The 20,719-nt window shown below is 42.2% G+C and overlaps 6 protein-coding genes across 6 annotated transcripts; 2 read left to right on the plus strand and 4 right to left on the minus strand.

Moving 5' to 3' along the window:
- Window positions 1–135: 135 nt before the first annotated feature.
- LOC108607698 lies at window positions 136–654 on the minus strand. Its single transcript, XM_017998685.1, has one exon. The coding sequence runs from the start codon at window positions 549–551 to the stop codon at window positions 177–179; it is 375 nt and encodes a 124-aa protein (XP_017854174.1). The 5' UTR covers window positions 552–654; the 3' UTR covers window positions 136–176.
- Window positions 655–2,120: 1,466 nt separating this feature from the next.
- LOC108608379 (probable phosphorylase b kinase regulatory subunit beta) lies at window positions 2,121–7,905 on the minus strand. Its single transcript, XM_017999728.2, is given in 13 exon segments — window positions 2,121–2,590; window positions 2,654–2,926; window positions 2,984–3,600; window positions 3,665–4,237; window positions 4,290–4,394; window positions 5,019–5,033; window positions 5,835–6,224; window positions 6,226–6,384; window positions 6,435–6,586; window positions 6,647–6,842; window positions 6,906–7,258; window positions 7,570–7,721; window positions 7,796–7,905. Coding segments are annotated over 13 exon segments (3,270 nt in total). The 5' UTR covers window positions 7,819–7,905; the 3' UTR covers window positions 2,121–2,328.
- Window positions 7,906–8,446: 541 nt separating this feature from the next.
- On the plus strand, window positions 8,447–10,454 carry LOC108599205 (EGF domain-specific O-linked N-acetylglucosamine transferase). Its single transcript, XM_017986004.2, has 3 exons — window positions 8,447–9,657; window positions 9,715–9,932; window positions 9,990–10,454. The coding sequence occupies exons 1-3, from the start codon at window positions 8,683–8,685 to the stop codon at window positions 10,360–10,362; spliced, it is 1,566 nt and encodes a 521-aa protein (XP_017841493.2). The 5' UTR covers window positions 8,447–8,682; the 3' UTR covers window positions 10,363–10,454.
- A 114-nt stretch (window positions 10,455–10,568) lies between these two features.
- Window positions 10,569–12,166, plus strand: LOC108597544 (uncharacterized protein At4g17910). Its single transcript, XM_017984153.2, has 2 exons — window positions 10,569–11,383; window positions 11,446–12,166. The coding sequence occupies exons 1-2, from the start codon at window positions 10,576–10,578 to the stop codon at window positions 12,084–12,086; spliced, it is 1,449 nt and encodes a 482-aa protein (XP_017839642.2). The 5' UTR covers window positions 10,569–10,575; the 3' UTR covers window positions 12,087–12,166.
- Window positions 12,157–13,203, minus strand: LOC108597536. The gene has a single exon (XM_017984139.2). It carries the CDS (start codon window positions 13,122–13,124, stop codon window positions 12,249–12,251), a length of 876 nt encoding a protein of 291 aa, XP_017839628.1. The 5' UTR covers window positions 13,125–13,203; the 3' UTR covers window positions 12,157–12,248.
- A 3,472-nt stretch (window positions 13,204–16,675) lies between these two features.
- Window positions 16,676–19,166, minus strand: LOC108597502 (CG31231). Its single transcript, XM_017984091.2, has 3 exons — window positions 17,413–19,166; window positions 17,260–17,356; window positions 16,676–17,203 (listed from the first exon to the last, which is right to left on the minus strand). The coding sequence occupies exons 1-3, from the start codon at window positions 19,108–19,110 to the stop codon at window positions 16,764–16,766; spliced, it is 2,235 nt and encodes a 744-aa protein (XP_017839580.2). The 5' UTR covers window positions 19,111–19,166; the 3' UTR covers window positions 16,676–16,763.
- Between the last annotated feature and the right edge of the window lie 1,553 nt (window positions 19,167–20,719).

Here is a 20,719-nt window from a genome sequence, read left to right on the forward strand (position 1 = left end):
ACTTTTTGTACCAATGTGAACGAACAACTTGTACGTACCCGTATGTAAACTATTTTAAGCGTAATTAGTTTAAATAAAATTGGTAAACATGAATAAAAACAAATTACTTATGAATGCAAATGCATAAAACGCTCTTACAATTTTATTTAAATTAATCTTACACTAAATTAAAAAGCTTAATTAATTCGCGTTGAGCAGTTACGGTAATGTGTAAATTTGCTCTCATCACTATCCAGACTGCTGCTGCTTTCTTTGCTCAGTTGACGATTAAATTTCACTGCTGGATACACTTCCTCCCACTCGGACTCGCTGCGACTGAGCACGCCTCGTCTACGTGGTGTTAGGCTTGAGCTCTCTGGCGTCACATCCTTGCGCCTGGCGGTGGTAACTGTTGCAGCAGCCGTGGGCAAAGGATTATTCAGCATTTGTGTAACGCTCTTGGACAGGCGTATAGATTGTATCCGACTGTAGCCGCTACCCGCGGGCTTATAGCGTTCCAGCTTCAGTGTTAGACGCTCTATCTCAGCGCTCATCCACTCCGGTGCTCGCATTTCGATAAGTAAACAGAGACTGCAGTTGGCCAAGCGCTTTTATAGCACAAATGCTTGACAGTGACAAAAGCTTTAAGCATTGACATCTAATCAATATAAGACGAGTTCAAGGTTTGCCCAGCGCAACGATTTCAGGGGCTTCCAACCCTATGCCACTGACCTATTAACTAAGCCCACATATAACAAATTGTTTGCAACAAAGTATAATGGCGTACAATGTCCAGTAAGTGGAAAATATTTCCAAGAACGTACAGAAATAACCAAGTCGAGTAAGAATAACAAGAATTGTGAAATTTAGAATGGTTATTGGTAATAAAACCATAAAGAACTAAGTTGAATGTTGAATTTTATTTGGATGATAGTTAAGTATTGTGGACAGACAGGGTAAGTAAGGTAAGTATATTCTTATTGCCAGATAACAACGAACGCCTGGATGAACAAATAGAGTAACATCAATAACAAAAGGTTGTTACATCAATACCAAACGCATGCGTTGCTCAAACTTTGAGAGTCTGTAACTCAGCCAAATAAAATCCGATTTAACTCTTTATACCATTTTATATTAGTGTTTAAAGCACAATTAAAATAAGCCTGAAAATGTATAATATAAAAATTATTTGGCGAACTTATGAGCAAACAATACAAATTTCTGTGAAACATAAATTTTTCAAAGGCTGTAATTTAGCGAATTTGTAATCGATTTCAGAGTTTTATGCCTTGTTATACTCGTAAGATGCCTCAGACTAAAACTGCATTTAAATTGGGAAGTTTTAAAATTTTCGATTTTTTTTCAATAAATGTGATGTATCTATCCCCTTTAAATTTTTGCCAAAAATGATGCCGTCTTCATTTCTAATCACTTTCAAACTTTGAGACGCTATATCTCAGCCAAAAAAAATCGCACTGAAGTGTTTTTAGGCTTAAATTTTTCATGAGATGCTAAATAAACATATGATGTTAAGTTTGATCAAAAAATTGTTTTGACAAAGTTATGGCAATAAATCAATGCCAAACGAGCAACTTTTTGCCTAATGCTCAAATTCCGAAGCTTTAACTCACTAAAAAAAAATCTGCGATCTAATTTTCTACTACCCTATTTTTGTGGAAACACCAATTCAAAATGAGACTTAAATAAGCTCCGATATAAAAATAATTTGGCCGAAGTTTATGAACCCAAAAAAATATAACAACACACGCACAAATTTTTCGTGAAACATCCACTTTGAAATTAAGCCGAATTCACGAAATTCATCCGATTTTCGGAGTTCATGCATTTTAGACTCGTGAGATGCCATAAGAATAAGACTCATAAAATCTGAAATTTTTAAACTATTTTGGCAAAAAACGCAAAAAATATTCAAAAAAGAAATTGAAATTGTAAAATGCAGCCAAGTTGCTTTTGTTACAAATTGAGTTACATCAATAACAATAGGTTGTTACATCAAGGACAAAAGGTTGCGTTGTTCAAACTTTGCACTGACTGTTGTCTGCAATTGAGAGTGCTCCTATCTCTTGTATTTTAATTCATAAAATACTTGCCCTACTTAGTTAGTTACTTAGAGTTTAAGGTTATCTTTGGATAGAATCTATTTAATGTTGCAATAGTTCACTTTATAACATTTATTTAACAACTAAACAGACAAATAGTAATAGAGAAGTGTGCACACAAAATGTAAAATTGAATGAGCTAAGAAATTCGAGTTACTTTGGATAGTGTTATAATATTTTTGGTCAGCACTGAAGGTGGGTTTGCCTGGGATATGTACAAAAGCTGACTTTAGGACACCTTGCAGTTGTCATCATGCAAATGATCGCCATCCAATTGGACATCATCCTCTGCTGTGGAGAAGACACCACCTTGTAGCACTTTATTGACAGCGGCGCGTGCCAAATAGCCTGTAGTTTCAGAATAGGGCAGCGAATAGAAGGCTGTTAGATCGTCCTGTGGCGGTTGTTGAGTATCCTTGCAGTACATGGCAAAGGCCTCGGCTATAATGGCATCCAAATCAAGCGCTTGCTTAAAATGCAGCTCAGGATTACTACAAGGGACGAAAGGGACAAAATAAGTATATAGCGATTGTAGCATAAAGATTATTAGTTACCGATTTAGTATGGTGGCCACTATGCAAAGTAACTCTACAGTAATTTGTCGTCTATCGGGACGGTCAATGCATATAAGCGTTTCCTCTACCAGTAAATTGAATGTCAATTCACCGCGACTCATGCTGGTTAGTGTGGGCGTGGCAGGCAGATGATGTCCTTGCGTTAAGATGCCCTGCGGTGTGCGTTGCAGTATTTCCCAGATTTTGTTGTAAAAGTGTTTGGGCACACGGCATAGACAACCCTCCAATTGGCGTCGCTGCAGCGTTGTCAATCTGTTTATAAATAAATGTATTATTTACTGTTTATAATTTGTTAGCTTTGGAACTTACTTCTCCTCAGCCGCCCATTCGCTAACAGTGAGCACCTTTTGCAGCAATATGCGCACTTGGAAAGGCGAAAGATTATCCACATCGATGCTTTGCTGGCCAGAGATCTGACGATAGATGCGCATAGCCTCGAGCACCCAGCCAATGCGTATTTTCAATATGCCACGAAACATGGACGGGTTGGTAGCAATAAGCCGACCACAATACAAAACAACTTCCTGCTGGAGCACAGCTTGAATAACATCATAAGGCTGCACGCTGGTGTACATGACATTTTGTATTTCAGCCGGTGTCATGGGCTTGTCGAAAACGGTCTCCTTTTGGCCAATAATGCCAACGGTTAGCTCCTTGCCATTCACCAGCACAGTGGTAATAAACGGGCTGATTGAGTCCACAATGTGGTGCAACAACGATGAACAATAGCGCACTGCGCGCCAGTAACGCAACGAGCCAGCACGATGATAAAGCTGCGTTAGAGCTGTGTTCACATTCAGGCCATTGATCTCAAAGTTGCCACCTTCACGATTCAGCAGTATGCCCCAGAGCTGGCACAGGCAGTAGATGGACTCGGTGTTGCGCAAGGCATTGATAATATCCGGCGTGGGCTTGCTGTCAAAGTGCTGTGCAACAGAAAATAAGATAAACATTAATATGTGTTAAGGTTTAATAATTTCGACGACTCACTGCAACGGAGACTTTTTCCTCCACATAGGTAAGTGCCTTGGGCACATCTGTCAGAGATTGATAGCCTATATATTCATGATTAATTTGCGAGAAAGCATTCTCATTGTCAGTTAGATCGCTTTGGTTCATAAAATCCAAATGCTCCATGCAGCTGCTGCTTATAAGATTCTGCAGCCGTCCAATGCGCACCTTCATGCCATCGCAGTAGCCCTTCTTAAGCATGGCCAACAGATCGAGCATCTCCTTAAACTGCGGATCACGCATGTGCTCCTCGCGTATGAGCAGACAGACTGTCGGTCTGCCCGACAAACGCCAGTATTTGCCCACAAATTGCAGCTCTGTCTTGATGTCATCAATAAGCAGCGCCATATCGCGATATAAATAAAAGTCCGAGACTTCAAAGATCAGTGGATAACAGAGCACGGTCATGCCGCAAATGCGATAAACTTTGCTCGTGCCCAATGAGCCCACCGGGCGAGAGGGACGTCCTGAGAGCCCGACCTTGTTGTTAACGCCTAGATGCTGATAAACTTTAATAAGCTCGGTAGAGCTCCAGATTTGCACAGGTTCCACCTAATAAATAAATAAATTAATTTCAATATATTAAAATGTATACACAACTTACCTCATGTGGTGTCTGAGTTTGTATGCCGTAGGTGGCCATCATGGCCTGCAGACGCATCGACTCCGCAATCAACACAATCTGCACCACCAAATCTGTGGCGGTGCCCTGCAAGTCCCAATATAATTAATTAGTCATTGAGTTTAAATAAAAATAATGTAAAGAGGTTAGACAATGCATTTAGCCAATAGTCAATCAATTAATTAATATTTTATTCACAAGAATTGAATGTCAAAGACAGAGCAACAAAAACGTGGTACGGGATAGACAGGAAACTGTTGGCAGGGTGGGGATTTAGCATGCTAAACTTGAATTAATTACAGTTAAAAATAAGTAATGCTAACAGGCACTAAAACTAATTGTTATACAAATCAAATTTTTGTTTGCTAACTGTTAACTGCCAATTGAATATCACGCCCCCAATTGAAGCCAATTACAATTTACCTGCTTGGCAGCCAATATTAGCGGTACGCGTTGTATCTTTTGTAAAGTAATAGTTTTCAGTAGAATAATTAGATTAGTAGCAGTCTTCTATTGTAGATTAAATATTGAATCAGCAAAGTGTGCGCAACTTGTTTAGTAGTCGTCTTGAAGTAATCTTAAACAGACTCACTATTGGTCACTAATGTGCGTTGGGTTAGCTACGATAATGGGTTATAACAAGTCAAGTAAACTGCAAACTACATTGAAGAAATTAAAACCCAAACGTCTGGTGGAGTAACCATTACTTACAGTGCCCGGTTTAGCCTATGTATATATAGAGCATGTGTGTAGAAACGAAATAATGCAGTAGATTTATAGACAACAAACAGTACCGAAAAGAGTAAAGAAAAAACTTTTGATTTAGATACTAAAAATATGTTTACAGCAGCATAAAATACAACAACAAACAAACTATATACAAAAAACAATAAATAAGCACAGCCATTAAATAATTTTTGATAATTGTTTTGAATACATATGTGTGTATTTGTTTTACAATGGGATATGATTAATTGTACTATTCACATATGTTTTATATTATATAGAACATAGCAATCAGTATTTAAATAGTGTTTGAACTAGTGTGCAATCTAAAAAAGCTTTTGTTTATATTTTTAATGCATATAAATAAATTTTGAAAAATTTGGTAATTGCGTTCACATTAATTACTTTTATTTTGTATTTAAAGTCAGCTACTTACTTTGTGTTTATCATCGAAAGCTTTGCCCTGTTTTAACATTATGTTTGCCAACCGATTAATATAGTTTAAAGGTTTGTTTTGTTTTTGTTTTTATGAAGAGCGTGGGTGTTTATATAGTATATATATGTAGTTTTGGATTTGGAGCAGTAGTTTTGGTTTTGGTAAGTAGAGAATGGACAAAATATATATTTGTTTTATAGAGATAGTATTAATTATCGACAGCCAATTTAATATATATAGCTTAAACCAAAAGAAAATAGAAAATTTCCAAATAGACACTTCCGCATCAACACACACACAAATTCAGCAGTAGCAGCAGCAGCGCAGCTAGAACTTAACCCAGTTTGAGGTTTAACCAAGCTTACCTGAAATGCCGAGTAGCGACCAGCACGTCTGGGACGATTGTAGCTGGGCAAATAGCGACGTATGGGATCCAGTTCGTTAATGTGCAACAATCCAGCGGTGAGCAGCTGGGCTATGATGAAAAAAGATTGACCCCACAGAAACAGCGACTGCGAGGGCGCACGCATATAGGAACCATCGTCATCTGGGGCGTAATACATGGTGACGACAGGATCACCATTGGCATCGGTATGCAGACAGCGACGCAAATCGTTTTGGTACTCTTCAATCTGTTCGTTGTTGTTCTTGAATACACCATCGATAATCATGGTGATGAAGAAAAGCGGCCACTCGCATTCCAAGCCCTCAAACTCCTTCAACTCGCCTGCCTGATAATAGCGACGTGTCTTGTCCTTCCGCCTTGCTTAGAAAGCCATCGCGAGTAAAACGCTTAAAGCCCATTTTGCTGCGCAAGCGATTCACCACATTCTGTTTGGTTTGCTCCACCAGGCGATCCTCATGGGAGGCAAAGGCTGGAAATGAGAGTGTAAGCAGCAGTGAAGCATCCACGCCCTAGAAAGTAAAAAGTTATTTATATGCAAGATATTTTGTGTACAGTTTACCTTGGAGCTGGATTCACGCGGCAGCATAGTTTCGAATATGCTACGATTGCGATTGTGCGCATCAATGTCCACATAAACGACGCTCCAGGATGCGCCCTTTTCGCCAAACAAGTTGCAGCCATTAATAGCCTCCAGGGCAGACTTGGCCATGCCTACAAAACAAATAGTTTACTACACATAATGTATTTATGCATATTAAGCGATTGTCTTGCCTATAGAGGAGGCATGTATCTCTGGTGTGCCATTATTATACTTGGAGCCACGTTCCCACATGCCAAAGTCGGGCGTGCGATAGGCACGCTCCACATAATACACTAGATTCTGCACAAAAGCCACCTCATCATGTGTGTAGATAATCTGCAAGCCTGAGGTAATCATCTGCACCAGATAAAGCAAATATAAGGACACCTGCAAGTAATAAAGCCAATGTTAATAAATGATTCCTTTAAGCCTTTCTAAAATTACCTCATCGCAATCAATTTGCAAATGATTATAGAACTCATCTGGATAAATCTTTTCGCCCGTATGCAATTGAAATTTGCTGTGCAGTGCATGCTGATTGGATTGACGCTGCTTGAAGAGCTCAACGCGTGCAGCTTGCTTCACCCAGCATTCCAAAATGCCGCGCATACACTTGACTGTGCTCTGGCCGAGCTCGTAGGACTTGCCGCGGTCATCATCAATGCGTCTGTAAGCTTGGTATAAGCTCCATACAGCGGCAGCACAGTAAACACTATCGCGCACCGAGCCCACCACCTGATCTGTGCTCATCACCGGAAAAAGACCAGTGATGGGGCTCTGATAGCGTAACAGCTGACGTTTAACTGCAAAAATAAAGAGAGAGAGCGTGAGACAGATTAGCAAATGTCAATGGATTGTTTACGCATGTAGCGGCCACATGTTGAGCGGCGGCTTTGTTGACAAATGCAAATAAACAAAAACACGTTTTCCCATTGCCCGCGCTTGCAAAGAGCTGCCAATATCGGCAAATACATTGCCGAACGCACTGTGAAGAATTTATAAATAGAAGACGCCGCATTGTCGTAGCATACAATTGATGCTTAATTGGCTGCCCTACACAGACGTCGCCAAGGTTATATAAAATAAAGTGCAACATCTTGCTTTCGCCTCATACCAATGCCATAGTAAATGTCCAGCTGCTTAACAGTGTCCTCATAGTTGATGGTCTTTAGAAACTGATCCAGGTTTATGTCCTCCAAGCTGTTGTGGCGCTGTGTCGAGACTGCACTGTCTATGGTGCCACCACCTGGCGTTGTCACCAGCAAGCTGCAATTGAAGTTGATAATGATGAAATGTTCTTAGCAATGTTGAAATAACAGTTTCTATATTATTTTACTCACGATTTTGGCACATTATTACGCATTGTAGTTGGCTGCAATTGGCAGCGAGTCGTCGCTTGCCTTAATTACCAACGACAATTCGAAAATGTATACGCAGAAAGAAAAATTACCCTTCAAGAGTCAAATGCGAGATGGTGGCACAAAGCTACAAGGTAGCACAAGCTTAGAACAGAATATGACGTCACGCTGCATGCCTTGAATAGCACAATATTTTTACCAATAGGTTATTGAGTAACAGTTTTATTGATTACTTATATCTTTGTAAATTAAATTAACTGTTTTTCTTGGAGTAAGCCTCTACTTGATTTTCTACTAACTGTTAAAGTTTCGTTTGTGACGTCACAGCTGCACGCATTTAATAGCTTTACCTCGCTTAGCTTTTACTCAAAGTACGCAAGTCACCCTGTGCTTCAATCAGCTGTAGCCAGAAAAAGCCAAAATAAATTTAAAAGATAGCCAAAACAGTTGGCCCAAGCAGTATTTTTAATTTTATTAATATAGGTATTTAAAGTTATAGCTCAATTTCAAAAAGCTATTAATAATGAGAAAGGTTATTAAGAAGTGTAAGGTAGTCTGAGTAAGAAGTACTAAGTTAACTAGTGTGGCAACGCTGGTTGTAGTAAATCATATGGTTAGCCAAGCAGGTTTTCCACATTGTTTGTTGGACAGGTGGGACAGACGCCCCTCGTCTCTGTCACTGCCATCGCTGTCTAACTTGATTTAAGTAAATCATAATCATCTATCAGCAGCCAAGTGAGATCATCGCGTGAAGCACTGCCATTGTTGGCCGTGAAATGCAATCGCTAAACAACTGGTTGAAGATGTGACGCCGCAACTGGTAGTGAAAAGTCTGTGTGCAATCCAAGTACTTAATTAGTCTTAAGACAATGTTGTTCATACTCAACGCGATGTTGCTGCTGTTGCCAAGTGAGAGCAGCGCACAGCCAAATACGGACAGTAAGCAGCCGCCGACGCTGACGTTGCCAAACTTGCCAACAGAACATCTCATACGCTACCTCAACACGTTTCCCAAGCTGAAGCGACAGCTGCCCTCGAATGCAACCATCAGAACTGAATCTCGCGCTTGCTGGGGCCATGAGCGCAATTGCAGCGCCGAGGCGCGTTTTCAAACGCCCCAATGTCCAGGCGAACACACTGCGTGGGTGCGCAGCAAGGAGGCACAAGTGCAAACGTTTTACTATCAAGCTGACTTTGGTTACATACAACAGCAGTTGTCCGAACTGACGCCGCAATGCGTGCCCAAATATCTGAGTGACTCTTCGCTGGAGTGCTCACGCTATCTGCGCTTTTGTCGTGGACGCAATTTGCTCTTTGATCTACGTGATCTGGTCAATCGCAAAGAGCGTATACGTTATCATATGGATGTGCTGAAGCCAGGACAAGTGCTGGGTCATTGTGAGCTAAATCGCTCACGACTCATGGCCGAGATGGATCATATAGGCTCCGCTTTGCAGTCGTGGGGACCAGAGCTGCGTAACTTTGATGTGCTGCCGCAGCCTGTGCTAGAAAGCGGCGCCTGTGATTTGGTCGTCAATGCGCCCACGTTTATTATGAAGATTGATGCCACGCATAATATGTATCATCACTTTTGTGATTTTTTTAATTTGTACGCCTCGCTGTTTGTCAATCAATCGCATCCGGCTGCATTCAATACGGACGTGCAGATACTCATTTGGGAGACTTATCCATACGATTCACCTTTCAAAGCTACGTTCAAAGCATTCACACAACGCCCCGTGTGGACTCTAAGCGATGTCCAGGGTAAGCGTATTTGTTTCCGTAATGTGGTCTTGCCGCTGCTTCCGCGCATGATCTTTGGTCTCTTCTACAACACACCCATAGTAAGTATGCAGGTTGTTTAAGCTATGTGCGCCACTATAAACTCGTTTCTTTTGTAGATTCAAGGCTGCTCCAATAGTGGTCTGTTTCGCGCCTTCTCTGAATTTATACTGCATCGTCTTCAGATACCATATCAGCCGCCAAATGAGCAACGTAAACTACGCATAACTTATTTGTCGCGTCGCACAAAGTATCGTCAGGTACTCAACGAGCATGAACTTCTAGCGCGCCTGGAAGAACATGACGATTATATGCTGCAACGTGTATCCTATGAGCGGTAATTATATGTTTATATGTTCAATTTCATTGATTTAAATGTAATACTTGCGTACAGTCTCTCCTTTGTGGATCAATTAGCCATTACACGTAATACGGACATCTTCATTGGTATGCATGGCGCTGGACTGACGCATTTGCTGTTCTTGCCCAATTGGGCAAGCATTTTTGAGCTGTACAACTGCGAGGATCCTAATTGCTACAAGGATCTGGCGCGTTTGCGTGGCGTACATTACGTCACCTGGGAGCAACGTGAACTGGTGTATCCGCAGGATGCAGGCCACCATCCGGAAGGTGGCGCACATGCCAAGTTTACGAATTATCGCTTTGACGTATCTGAATTTGAGCGACTTGTAGACCAGGCGGCCAAACAGGTGCGTTCGCACAAGGATTTTCCCCAAGCAACAACAAACCAGCATGAGGAGCTTTAGTTTATATTATAGCGTTTTTGTGATTCAGTCAACTTAATGCATTTATGACATGAAATTTATTTTTAAAAATAAACGTTCAACGAAATCGATAATCGATAAGTTTTTTATTCAATAAGGTGGCAGCCCTTTTTTGGGAAATGCCGACAAATCAGCTGTTGTTGTTTACAAATATGTGTTTTTAGTCAGAAAAGTAATTATATATTTAAAAACAATATGGATTGGCTTTATAAAAGCCCGGTAGTGTACCGCGATCTGCATAGAAGTTATTATCTGTCGGAGGTATTCGTCTTGCCAGCAGCAGTGCAGCAAGAAAACTATTTACATAAACATTTGTCAGAGAGCTCTGATTCATTTAGAGTAATACTGCCACCCGTGATTGGTTTTGTTTGGTGTCAAATGCTATGGAGTCATCTGCCAGCGCGTAGTTGGCGTCGCTTTTTGCTGGAGTTCCTGCTGATTGGTTTGCCTTCCATATGTACCTTGACCGTGGCCAATCGTTATTTAAGCTTATATTGTGTGCTGAGCTTTGCTGGCATTGCCTGGCGGCTTTGGCGCAGCGGTTGGAGCAGTAAGGTAGCCGAAGCAGCTAAGAGCTACAGCTATGAGTTGGGCAGGCGTCCCATTGTATTTACGCTGCTGCGAGCGACTGCCTATACAGGTACTTGTGTTGCTATCTTAGCCGTTGACTTTGAGCCGTTTCCCAAGGGCTATCGCAAAAGTCGCACGTTTGGTGCCGCTGTTATGGACATGGGCATTGGACTGTTTGTGGTCACAATGGGTATGGTCTCGCAACGCGCACGTCACATTAAGGAACTAAAAAAGGTGCTTAAGGTGGTGACACCTCTGTTGTTGCTGGGCCTGGCGCGCACTTTAGTCATTGCCTGGTTAGACTATCAACAGGATGCGTGTGAATATGGCAAGCACTTGAATGCGTTCTTCATACTCGGGATGACGAAGCTGCTGGGCAGCGTTGTGAGCCTGCTTGCGCGTAATGATAGACAACTGCTGCCTTTGTCCTTGGGTGAGTTGTACTAGTTTCAAAAAGATTTTCATTTTCAATTTAATGGGAGAATTTTCTTGCAGGACTGCTGCTGCTACATGAGCTGGTGCTGCAGTGTGGACTCTCGCAGTATGTAATATCATGGCAGCTACGTAAAGGATTTTATGCAGCTAATCGTGAGGGTCTTAGCTCCTTGCCAGGCTGCATAGCTCTCTATTTGTTTAGCATCTATGTGGCCAAATGGTACACCGCGCGTAATCAGTTGAACTTTAACGTACTCTGCTCCAAGTGGCGACAGCTGCTCATTGTCACTTGCTTAGGCTGGTTATCGTTTTTAATTTGTGTCTTTGTCACGGGCATAGCGCGTGTTACCTTCAATGCTGGCTATGTTATTTGGATTATGAGCACTGTGCTCTCATTGCTGCTCATATTTTCATTCTTCTTTGAGTTTGCACTGCAGACGCCATTGAAGCAGCGACTGGCGTCCGGCGATGCGGTTGCCTCTAAGCATAGCCAGACTGAGCTGCCTGTGTTTGTCGAAACTTTAAATATGAATGGCCTAACGCATTTTATGATTTCTAATTTGCTGACAGGCTTTGTCAATATGGCTTTGAGCCCAGACAAACGCTCTGCAACAGAGTGTGTGATTATCTTATCTTTATATGTGCTGGCCACAAGCGTTGTTGTATTTCTGTTGTACTTGAAGCGAATTCGCATTGCTTAGTGAATATGTGTAATGATTTGTAAATACATTTTTATCATAGGAATAAGTATTTAAAATATGTATGATAAAATTCTATGCTATATTATGTTGCATATTTTTATAAAAACTAATACGTGGTATAGTCATAGCTAAACACAATAAAATTTCAGTTGGCTTGTCTTATTAAAGCGACGATACCGTCTCAAAGGGTAAGATATGGCCAGTGGGCATTACCAAAAAGTATATCACCGGTTCCTTATTGCCTGCCAATTGTGTTGGAGAGCGCTCCACGTCTGAATTCTTATAAACCTCATAGACTTTGCAGCCATTGTCGGTGTTGACGAAACGCGTCCAGAGCCACTTCTGCCCATTCGCATGCGATGGCAGAGTGGAGTTTATTTTAGCTTTGATACGTTGGCATGAGGGGCAACAGTCGGCGAGCATTTTCCTGAGTCGCATCGGCGGTCCAGTGCCGGACCCGCCTTGTATGCGGCTAAACTCGCTAACAGGATTGGCAAAGTCAACGCGCGGTGTGCGTGGACGCGAGGGCGGCGGCACACCAATACAATTTGGCTTAAAGCTGGTGGATTTGGATGAACAACAGGCAATGGGTTTTCTAAGTGATACGCAACTTCCCGATGGCTTCGGACTGCTGCTGGAGAGGTACATAGATGCCGCCTTGGATGCGGACAGACAGCTTTTAATGCTGTTGCGTGCAGTAGCGAACTTAGACCAGCTGCTGCGGCTACTTGGCGCTTTGATGCTATACAAAGTGGTGGCGCTGGCACGCTGAGTGGGTGGCAGTTGCTCCTTGCTCAGGCTGCCGCCCAAAGATATGGTTGTACCCAATTTCGCCAAGTTCCATAGATGCACAATTTTAGTGGCGCCTGCAAAGTAAAGCAGGTTGTCCAGCAGACTCAAGATTACCTCATCCGGATAAGGAAACCATGATGCATGGATGTCTTCCCTATTGAAGCAAGCCAAGACTGGCGGTCCACTAGTATCACAGACACAGCCACAGCCAGCAGCTACTTCAGTGTCAGACGGGCAGCAGCTCATCAAAGATTAGTTGCTTACAATGTGTTTTAAGTTGAAATTTAAACGTAGCGTATGCCTAAAGTTTGAATAAACCAATGAGTCTATGCCACAAGTCTACTGTGTGGCTTTCTCACTCACACATAGACACTTTTTTTGTTGAATGGGCGGCAATAATGCACACTTAAGCGCTTTAGGAGGACTCAGATTCCCTGCTGGCAGATGTCAAAGGTGCGATATCCGGCTTAGCCTCGGACGCTTGTGGCAACAAGGCGTCGCAAAAGATAAGATTTCTATTAAGGAAATGACAGAAATTGCGCGCTTTGTGTCCATAAACTGGAGAAGAGCACAGCACAGGCCAAAGGCAGGATATTTAATTTAATGTGGCAAACAAAGCGCAAAGCTAAGAATAGACAGCAAAAGTAAAAGAGTGAATGGAAGCTCAAATGACCAAAGCAAAGCAGAGCAGGCATAATGGATTTCACAGGCTGTTTGGCTCTCACTTACATATATGCTAACAATCTGAATAATCTAAGCCAGATGCACAGACTGCTGGATCTCTTCTCTTCTGCGTAAGAGTGTACGCGTTTCGCTCTCAAACGTGGCCTGCTAGTTTTATTTGATTATCTCTTTATTCTTTGTCATGGCCAATGTAATTACAGCAACAGTTGCCAGAGCCCTTGCCCTAAACGCTGCTGCTGCGCTTTTAATGTCATATCCTGCAAACAGTTGCTATCTGATTTGGCAGCACAAATGCAATTTCCTGCAATCACCGAACCCTTTCAACGGCACAATTTATATGGAGTTAATAGTTTGAAGTTAACGTCATCATATTCATTAGGGCGGGCCATTCACTTGATGGCTGGATGGGCGGCCACGCACCTGTGCGTGCTTTGGGGTGGTTGCTGCCTTGCTTTGATGACAGATTATTTTCATTGGCGATAGCGCTGTCCACGTGCCCACAAAAAATATATCTACGAGCTGCACGCTAAAATTATGAATGTTAATTATTATGTTCATGTTTTTGTTAAGCAGTACAAAAAGGCAAACACTGATTGATGCGGCCAACATTCTAAGCAAAAATTCGTTTCCCTTTTGCCAATTTGTCCGACTGGCGCAAATCGGATTTCAGGCACAGAGCGGCTTTTATATAAAAAAACCAAGAAGAAATATGTTTGGTTATTGTATGCATATGCATGAGTATCCCCCATGTGTGTGCCTGTATGTGTGTGCGTATGTGCGGGAGTCTCAATCACTGTGAAGAGGCTTAGTGCGTACTCTGGGGAAATCGTTTAAGCCGTTCATAATGAGTATTATGACATGGCCTGTGGACTGGGCCATGTGCAATGAAACTTTAACATTGCAAATATACTTAGACATATTATTTAAAAAATATTTCCATAAAATACAATACTAATTCGGCGTGTTGAAAATGCAAGAGAAAATATTAAAATATTCAAATTTTTAAATGGGAAATCGAGCCTAAAAAATCGTTAAATGTTTTCACCTCAGATCCAACCCCAGCAACAATTATGCGCACTAAGTTTGTTTGGCAGCAACAGCTTAAGCATGTGCTTATCAAAAGCGAATTTTTATCGCAGCTTAATGCCATGGCAGCAGCAGCAGCTCAGGAAGCACTACAGGATACAAAACCGTCTGCAATTTGTTCAGTTACAATGCTTTCGATATGTGCTCGTCGATGCTTTTAGCTCAGCAATTGCGCAATTTTTATGCAATCAATGCGAAGCCAACAAACAAAAAAGAAAGTGAGTGTAGTGCTGTGTTGGGCGAATGCCAAGGAGAAATCGACTCGACCAAAGGCAAAAACTGCAATGGGGTTGAGGTTGAGGGCTCGGCTCTAAGGTCATAACATGAATGGTGAAAATTGCTTCAGTTGCCATGCGAACGCATCCACAATTGCGTCGCTGTTAAATCGTGTGGAAGCTGATATGATTATGCGTGCCCATGGCTACCGTAAGTGTCTATGTGCCACCATTTGGGGCATGCAATGCCTTCCACACTGCACAGCGCAGCAATTAGCAGCAGTCTGTAAAGCAGCTGCACTATAAGCTTTTTACAATCTACCCAGCAAGCAAAGAACAAGCGCATTATTGGATTTAATAAACTAAGCCTAAACACTCTACTTAGTACCCACACACACTCTCACACACACACAGACACACATACGGTTAACTCAAAGGCCAGCAACATTAAGAAGATTAATTCGCAAATGCTGTTATTTTATTTTTTATATGTTGTTTGGTTTTCTTTTTCTCATTGTGCGCCGCAATCTCAGATAACGTTATGCATCATTGTGTCCCGGAATTGACAAATCTTTGCCCAAAAAAAAAACAACAGGACAGGGTGAGAGTGAGAAGAAATTGTAACAATTTCTTGAGCTGAAATGTGAAACCGGAGCAACAGTCGCTGGGAACTCAATCGATTCGCCATCGCCTCACCCAATCATTAAATAAGAAAGTTTGCGTATGTGTGTTTTAGAGATGGTAATAAAAATATTGTAAAAATGTCAAATAAATTATAAGCTGCAGCATTAACTAAACATCGCATAATAAAGAATTTGGTAGTTCAGTATTAGCATAAAAAATATCAGCTACGCTCATCTCTAGTTAGCACCCAGTTTACAACAAAACAAATGTAAAAAGTTTGATAAACTCCAAAGCAAAAAAAATAAAAACATTGCAAAAAAAGAATGAGTTTGCTCTGAGGCAGGACGTTGCCTTTTCACACACACACACACACACACACACACACACACGCACACACATATGAAAGCCTTCTTATTGAGCGAAGCCGCCCCCGCAAGCGCATTTAATAAAGCCCAAATGGAATGACTCGTCTCGTTTTTTCTTTATTTCTTTTTTTTTGCCACAGCAAAGTCAGCAGCGTAACCGCAACACGTTAACGGTTTCGGTTTCACTTTGTGATTTACAACAACAGCAAACCCGCCCCTGCTACTCCTGGGTGAGTCTCAGAGCTTGCCAAGAGTTGAGCGCATTGCAAACTGGGAACTGGGAATTGAGTATGCGGCGCGCTCATGTGTGAAAATGTACTTTGTGTGCGAGTGTGTGTGTGAACTGAGTGTATGATAGCTGCGCCTGTGTGTATGCAATGAAAAACAGTTGACAGAGCTGAGCAGCAAAGCGCTTGCATTTTGATTTAAATATATTATCTAAAAGCTTATAAAGTATAACAAAATGATATCTATTTAGCATACTAGTTGCTGTCTATTCTTTTAGCTTTTGTGGCATGACTGCACATTTTCATTTCATTAAATTCATTAGGGCAGCCGCCAAAAGTTTTACACGTGCCACATTCATTGATAAACAGGGTGACTGTCGTCCCAGCAACAAGCGCTCGTTGCCAATGATTCGCATACTTCAAGTGTTATCGAGCGGACAGCATCATGCATATATTAAGCGTAGATTGGGCTGGGCTGAGGCTAATAGAAATGTCTGACAGTTAATTTAGCGTCATAAAGTCGTGCTGCATGCAATTGAATACAAAGTTAATTGCCATAGTAACAGCAGAGTAGAAAAAAAGCAAATTAAGTTTGTAGATTTAATGTGTATACACTTGTTGATAGAAAACTATAGCTAGGAAGAACACTTTCTATTAAAACAAACCTAATACAATTCATGCATCTTAAGATACATCACTAACCTTCTTAAGCGACTCCCTAAATTCACGTATCGCTTCAGGCGCTACATTGCTGCGAGTGTTCGATTCATAAAAGCTAATGCGCATAAGTATTTCATGCATGCTGCGCTTTAATTTTTGAATGCTGCAACGTTTCTTCTCCACAAAATCTGTCGTGTCATCAAAGTCGTGCAGCAGCGCAGGCTTATAGAGCAGACCGCTCTTCTTGTCTAGATTGCTCTTCTGCACCTTCAAGCGCGAATGCTCCAGCTTTAGCTTGAGCACCTTATCGCGCAGTATGTTGCGTTTCTCTAACTTCCTTATTTGTATAACTTCGCTTTGTAGCAAGGTGGCGTTCAACATGCTGATCTTCTCGCGTATGAAGGCAGATTGATGCATATGCTTCATGCATCGGTTATGCATGAGCGCCAGATCCGCATTGCGCTCTAAGCATGAGAGCAGCATAAGAGATTAAACAACACTAGATCCAACGCAGACTTACCATCAACTTTGATGCCCAGACTGTTGACTTCACGCTGGACAGTCAGATAGTAGTCCATGGTTAGCTCCGGCGTAATTTGCTCGAAGGCCACCATGCGCTGCTCAAATATATATTTATGTCTTGAACTCTAATGGAAGTTTGTCTGCCACTCACCTCTTTTAGTCTACCCAGCGTATGTTGTCGCGTTATGAGCGGCAATCGACAGTCACTGATCTCGTAGCGCATTCGCTTTATGCGACGCAGCTCACTCTCCACAATGCGTGGGAGATACTGATCATCCTTTCTTATGAGTGTTTTTCTCACGCGATCCTCAAACGAATTCTCTGTGGAGTAAACAATAGACTGCGAGTAGTCCAGATCCATTCTCACACTCGACATTAGATAGCTATTTTTCTTTTTGGCCTCCACTGCTTTCTTCTTCGCATGATCCAGCTTCGCTAGAGCATCCGCGTAGCGCTGCCTCTCGATTATATGCGTCTGCAGCGGCAGCTGGGCAAATGCTCGCTGCTGACCCACACGGCGGTAGTAATCGCACATTTTACTGTTTAGCTGCGTATTGAACTGTTTCACGGCACAATGTTGTCGTATGGCTGTGAACAGCTCCTCGATCATTTTGCGTTTGTCCAGCTTTGCGCCGAGCACTTTGAGAGGATCCACATATTCAGCTGCCTCGACCACATCGTCCATCAGTCTGAAAATAAACTCATAGACTATTTGATTCATTTCACGTACTGCTTTCATTTCTTCGCCTTCAACGGCTTCCTCTTCTGGCACATGGAAAGAAGCTTGCAGATCAAACATTACCTCAAAGGCTTCCAAATCGTCGAGCTCTTTAACTACTGGTGGCGGTTCATCCTCAAGCGGAAATGGCCAATCAAAGCTAATTGACGTAGAACTCTCAGTGACTTCAGCTTCTTCTTCGCCTAATTTTTGCGCTTCACTGGTGTCAACAACGTCGTCTTTCGATGAGCCTGACTCGTCTTCTCCAACAGCAGTGGCATCTACAAAGCCGCCCTTCTTATCGTCAGTTTCACGTCGCTTTGCTGGTTTGGTTGCCACAGCCACAGGCTCCTCTACCTCTTCTGTCAATTCAGATGAAATATCTGACCAGCTGGGCAAAACAAAAGCTGTCAAAAACTCAGCTTTGTATGAGACAGAGCAAGGTCTTCTGTGGTCTTCCTCATCAGACGATGTAGTTGTGGCCTCCTTGACTTCGCCCATTAACAGCCGGTCGTATTCGCCAGATAGCAGCAATGAGCCTCTTTCTTCTACAGTGGCAAGCTCTTCGGATCCACGCTTCTTCGATGGCGTCAATCGCTTTGAGGTTCTTTGTCCGACATCAGTCTCAGGATCAGTAGGCGCAGCCTCAAACGCCTCAGTGTCAGCTTCAGCTTCCTCATCGCCAGCTTCAGTTGTATCCGCTGCAGCTTCTGCGCCACCTTCAATGTCAGTTTCAGTATCACGCTTTTGCTTTTTCTTGGGCTCTGGCTCATGTTCAGGCTCAGGCTCATTCTCTTTCAAAATATCTCGCAGCCTAGCGTCTGCCTCGCGCCTTTCGTCACGTTTCTTTTTTCGTTTTTCATGCTCAATTCTTTTAAGCTCTTCTACCGAAATCTCAGCTCCATCACCATCAACCTGTGCTTCGCCTTCTTCTCCCTTTGGCTTTGCTGGCTCTTCTTCCTCGTCAAAGGCTGGCTTGCGCTTAGTCACAGTTGGCTCCACTACAGTGTCATCTTGTGTCTTTGCTGCAATCTCTGCTACACTTTCTTCAAGCGGTGGCGCATTAGACTCCACAACGGCTGCTTCTGCCAAAGGCTCGGCAGCTACCTCTTCTTCTACATTATCTGCCATACTTAGTTAATTGTTCTTTGTTATATAAATATATTATATTATTTACAGTGTATCTTGTTTAAAAGTTACTGTTGGAATGAGTTTACAAAGCTTTTGTTATTGCTTGCAACTATTTTTGACAAGTAAATCGAGTGCCTCAGTTAATATTGCTGCTTGGCAGCTGATAAATTATTTTTAGCACTTTGTGCTTATGTGCTAAACACATTATTCTTATGACCATATGAAGTGTGCTCATTTTTTATTATAAACGTTGACAGCTGGTCAGTGCATTGGGCCAAGCGTCGAACTATGTAAGTGCATGAAGGAACGCCATCGCAGCAAAGTATGCTATAGAATTTTTACGAGGGGCATCACAACTGACAATCAAATGAACGCTCACACTGATGTCAGCCTCAATTATTTGGTCGAAAATTTCATAATAAATAGCTACAGCTTTGAAAATTGAACTCCAGCGCAAGCTTCGCCTAATGCATTTCATTGTGTCATCAACTTTACGTGTATTTTATTGTATGTAAAGGCGTAAGCGAGCTGCTGAGGGGGGTGGCATGTGCTTTATTGTGCGCAGCCACGGCTCGGCAAGTGGTTGCTGGGCAACCCCTTTTTGGGATGCGCCTGTCGCACACCGTCGACACTCCATTAATTGAAGCCCCTGGATTACGCTAAATTGCATTGTCTTACGGGCTTGAGAGCACCCGCGGCGTGAAGCGGCGTGGCGGCGCATCAAATTGTGAACAAATCTTTATAAATCCTGATAATTTCGTTAATGGTTTTAATCACTTGCGCACCAGGCAAGACAGACAAGACTTTGCTTTGCCTCGCAGTCAAAGGATTAAACAACTTTTTGGTAATTTAATGATGAGCTCTGCGAATTTCGAACAGCCATTGCAATGCTAAATTCTGGCTCCTCCTTCCTTACAGTCTGTCCTTGTATGTCTAAGGTCACACACACATATACACACACGTGTGCACATATAAAAAGTTATCAGTAGGCAGATTGTAGCTTTATACATATATATAGAGCTGTTTACCTAACTGCACATATATCTATATACACCCAATTAGGCAGCTACAATTGTTGCTATTGTGCCTCCCGCACTGCGCACAAAACTCAACACAGCAGGAACAGAAACTCAACACGGGGGAGTGCACTTAGCTTTGGGGTTGTACCTTTATGTACGAGAAAGCTTTGGCTGGCTCTGGGCGTCAGCTATAAAAGCAGAATTGCTGCGACTGGCGCCAAACACAAACCACATAGACGTCAGGGGAGCACATCGAAGGATGTCGCTATTAAGATGGAGCGGGCTTTGGCAGCAGTTTTGCCGTCGGAGCTGGAAGTGCCACTACAGCGGGCAGCAGCAGTTGCGAGTCGCTTGGAGTGTGGATCCAGCCAAAGGATATCAAAGGATGGATTAAGCTGCTAATATTTTAACCTAAAGAATATCATAGCAACGTCATATCAACTCATATCGATATCAGCTCATATCGATCTTAGCTATAAGTAATTAATCAAATAATTAATCAAGTGATTTATACTTATAATATCAGCGGTAGCCAATTATTATAAATCGTGTACGAAGATGTATTTATTGATGTCTATTGATGTCTATGT

Source organism: Drosophila busckii, chromosome 2L (genome assembly GCF_011750605.1).
Source record: "Drosophila busckii strain San Diego stock center, stock number 13000-0081.31 chromosome 2L, ASM1175060v1, whole genome shotgun sequence".
Taxonomy (NCBI): domain Eukaryota; kingdom Metazoa; phylum Arthropoda; class Insecta; order Diptera; family Drosophilidae; genus Drosophila; species Drosophila busckii.